Source organism: Aphanomyces astaci (assembly GCF_000520075.1).
Source record: "Aphanomyces astaci strain APO3 unplaced genomic scaffold supercont1.785, whole genome shotgun sequence".
In the NCBI taxonomy this organism is placed as follows: Eukaryota; Oomycota; class Saprolegniomycetes; order Saprolegniales; family Verrucalvaceae; genus Aphanomyces; species Aphanomyces astaci.
In genome coordinates this window covers 1-1256 of record NW_009799048.1, presented here as the reverse complement: position 1 = coordinate 1256, position 1256 = coordinate 1, and the positions used below count along the sequence as shown (strand labels likewise).

The 1256-nt window shown below is 41.1% G+C and overlaps 1 protein-coding gene across 1 annotated transcript; it reads left to right on the top strand.

Moving 5' to 3' along the window:
- Positions 1–37: 37 nt before the first annotated feature.
- On the top strand, positions 38–223 carry H257_19554 (hypothetical protein; the record flags this gene model as incomplete). Its single annotated transcript, XM_009848692.1, has 1 exon — positions 38–223. A coding segment is annotated over one exon (186 nt), but the record flags the coding sequence as incomplete, so codon positions are not given.
- Positions 224–1256: the final 1033 nt, after the last annotated feature.

The window sequence follows — 1256 nt, the reverse complement described above, 5'->3', positions numbered from 1 at the left end:
GTTTCTCGTGGAGTTATCCCAATACACCATTTTGTCGATGAGGTTGTCGACGATTGGAACGCATTCGTTGCGAAAGGAGGTCGTAACTGCGTCGACGAACACTCCCGGCAACCCCAAGCAGGGTCAGTGTGGCTTCGAGCGGGTTGGAGTTTGGAACCAGTGCAAGGAAGATTCATCTCCTCTGGTTCTGGCGGCGACCAGTTTGTTGGTCGTGCTTCAGCAGGTTCGAAAATATAGATTAATAAATACACAATAATATTAATATATACTTCGTACTATCTCGAAGTACGTAGGATATATTAATGTTATTAACAGAGAAGTAATACGTAGGATTAAACATTAACGACGCAGAGTTTGCAACCCTCCCCCCGCTCTGTCATGGCCCAGCCCTGATTTTGGAGCAATGGAATTCCATCGTACCTGACTATATGAAAGCTAATATTCCTCACTGCAATGCCGTACCTGTTGGTCTCCTTGGATGATCACCGCGTGTGGCTCAGAAACAACCTTCACCCAACGCATCACTATTTCAGTCAGCCCTGTGGTCATCTGGACTAATCGATGGGCTATCAGTCAACTATTGACTTTGCGCTCCCTCAACGTCGCATGGGCGAGAAGAGCTACCTTACATTCTACAGACACTTATCTAAATCAAATACAGTGCAGGAAACAGGTTCGAAATATATTTACGTGTTGTTTTGACTTCAATACATGGTGGGTGGGCGTGCAAAGGATATGGTGTGCTACTCTCTCTATATGACAAGTTGAAGCAACTCAAAACCCGTTCAGAGAAATTACCGTGTTGTGTATGATGAAACAAAAACAAGCCGTTTGCGCATATACTTGCGCAAAGGGTCGAATATCCGTAAATATCCAAGCGCCCATGTAAAATACTGCTAGGTTAAATATCTATTTCTAGACCAATTCATCACCAAATGTGAATCTGAGACGTAGAATTTCTTCACCACATTGAGATCTGTCGATTCTACGTCTCAATTTGCTGAAATTTTGCGTAATGAATTTGAAATAGAAGTCAGAAATTTCTGTAAAAAGTTGGTAGTTTATAGATGACGTGCACCATACACTGTAGTAATATATATATTTTTTACGAAATAAATGTGCCGGATACAATTGCAGATACGAAACACGAAATTTCGTAAACCCAGATAGTGGACATATTTTGATTTGATATTTGTATGCCAAAATTATACTACGTAGTATCCAGAGATATAAAAGGTTTTACGAAATCGAGTACT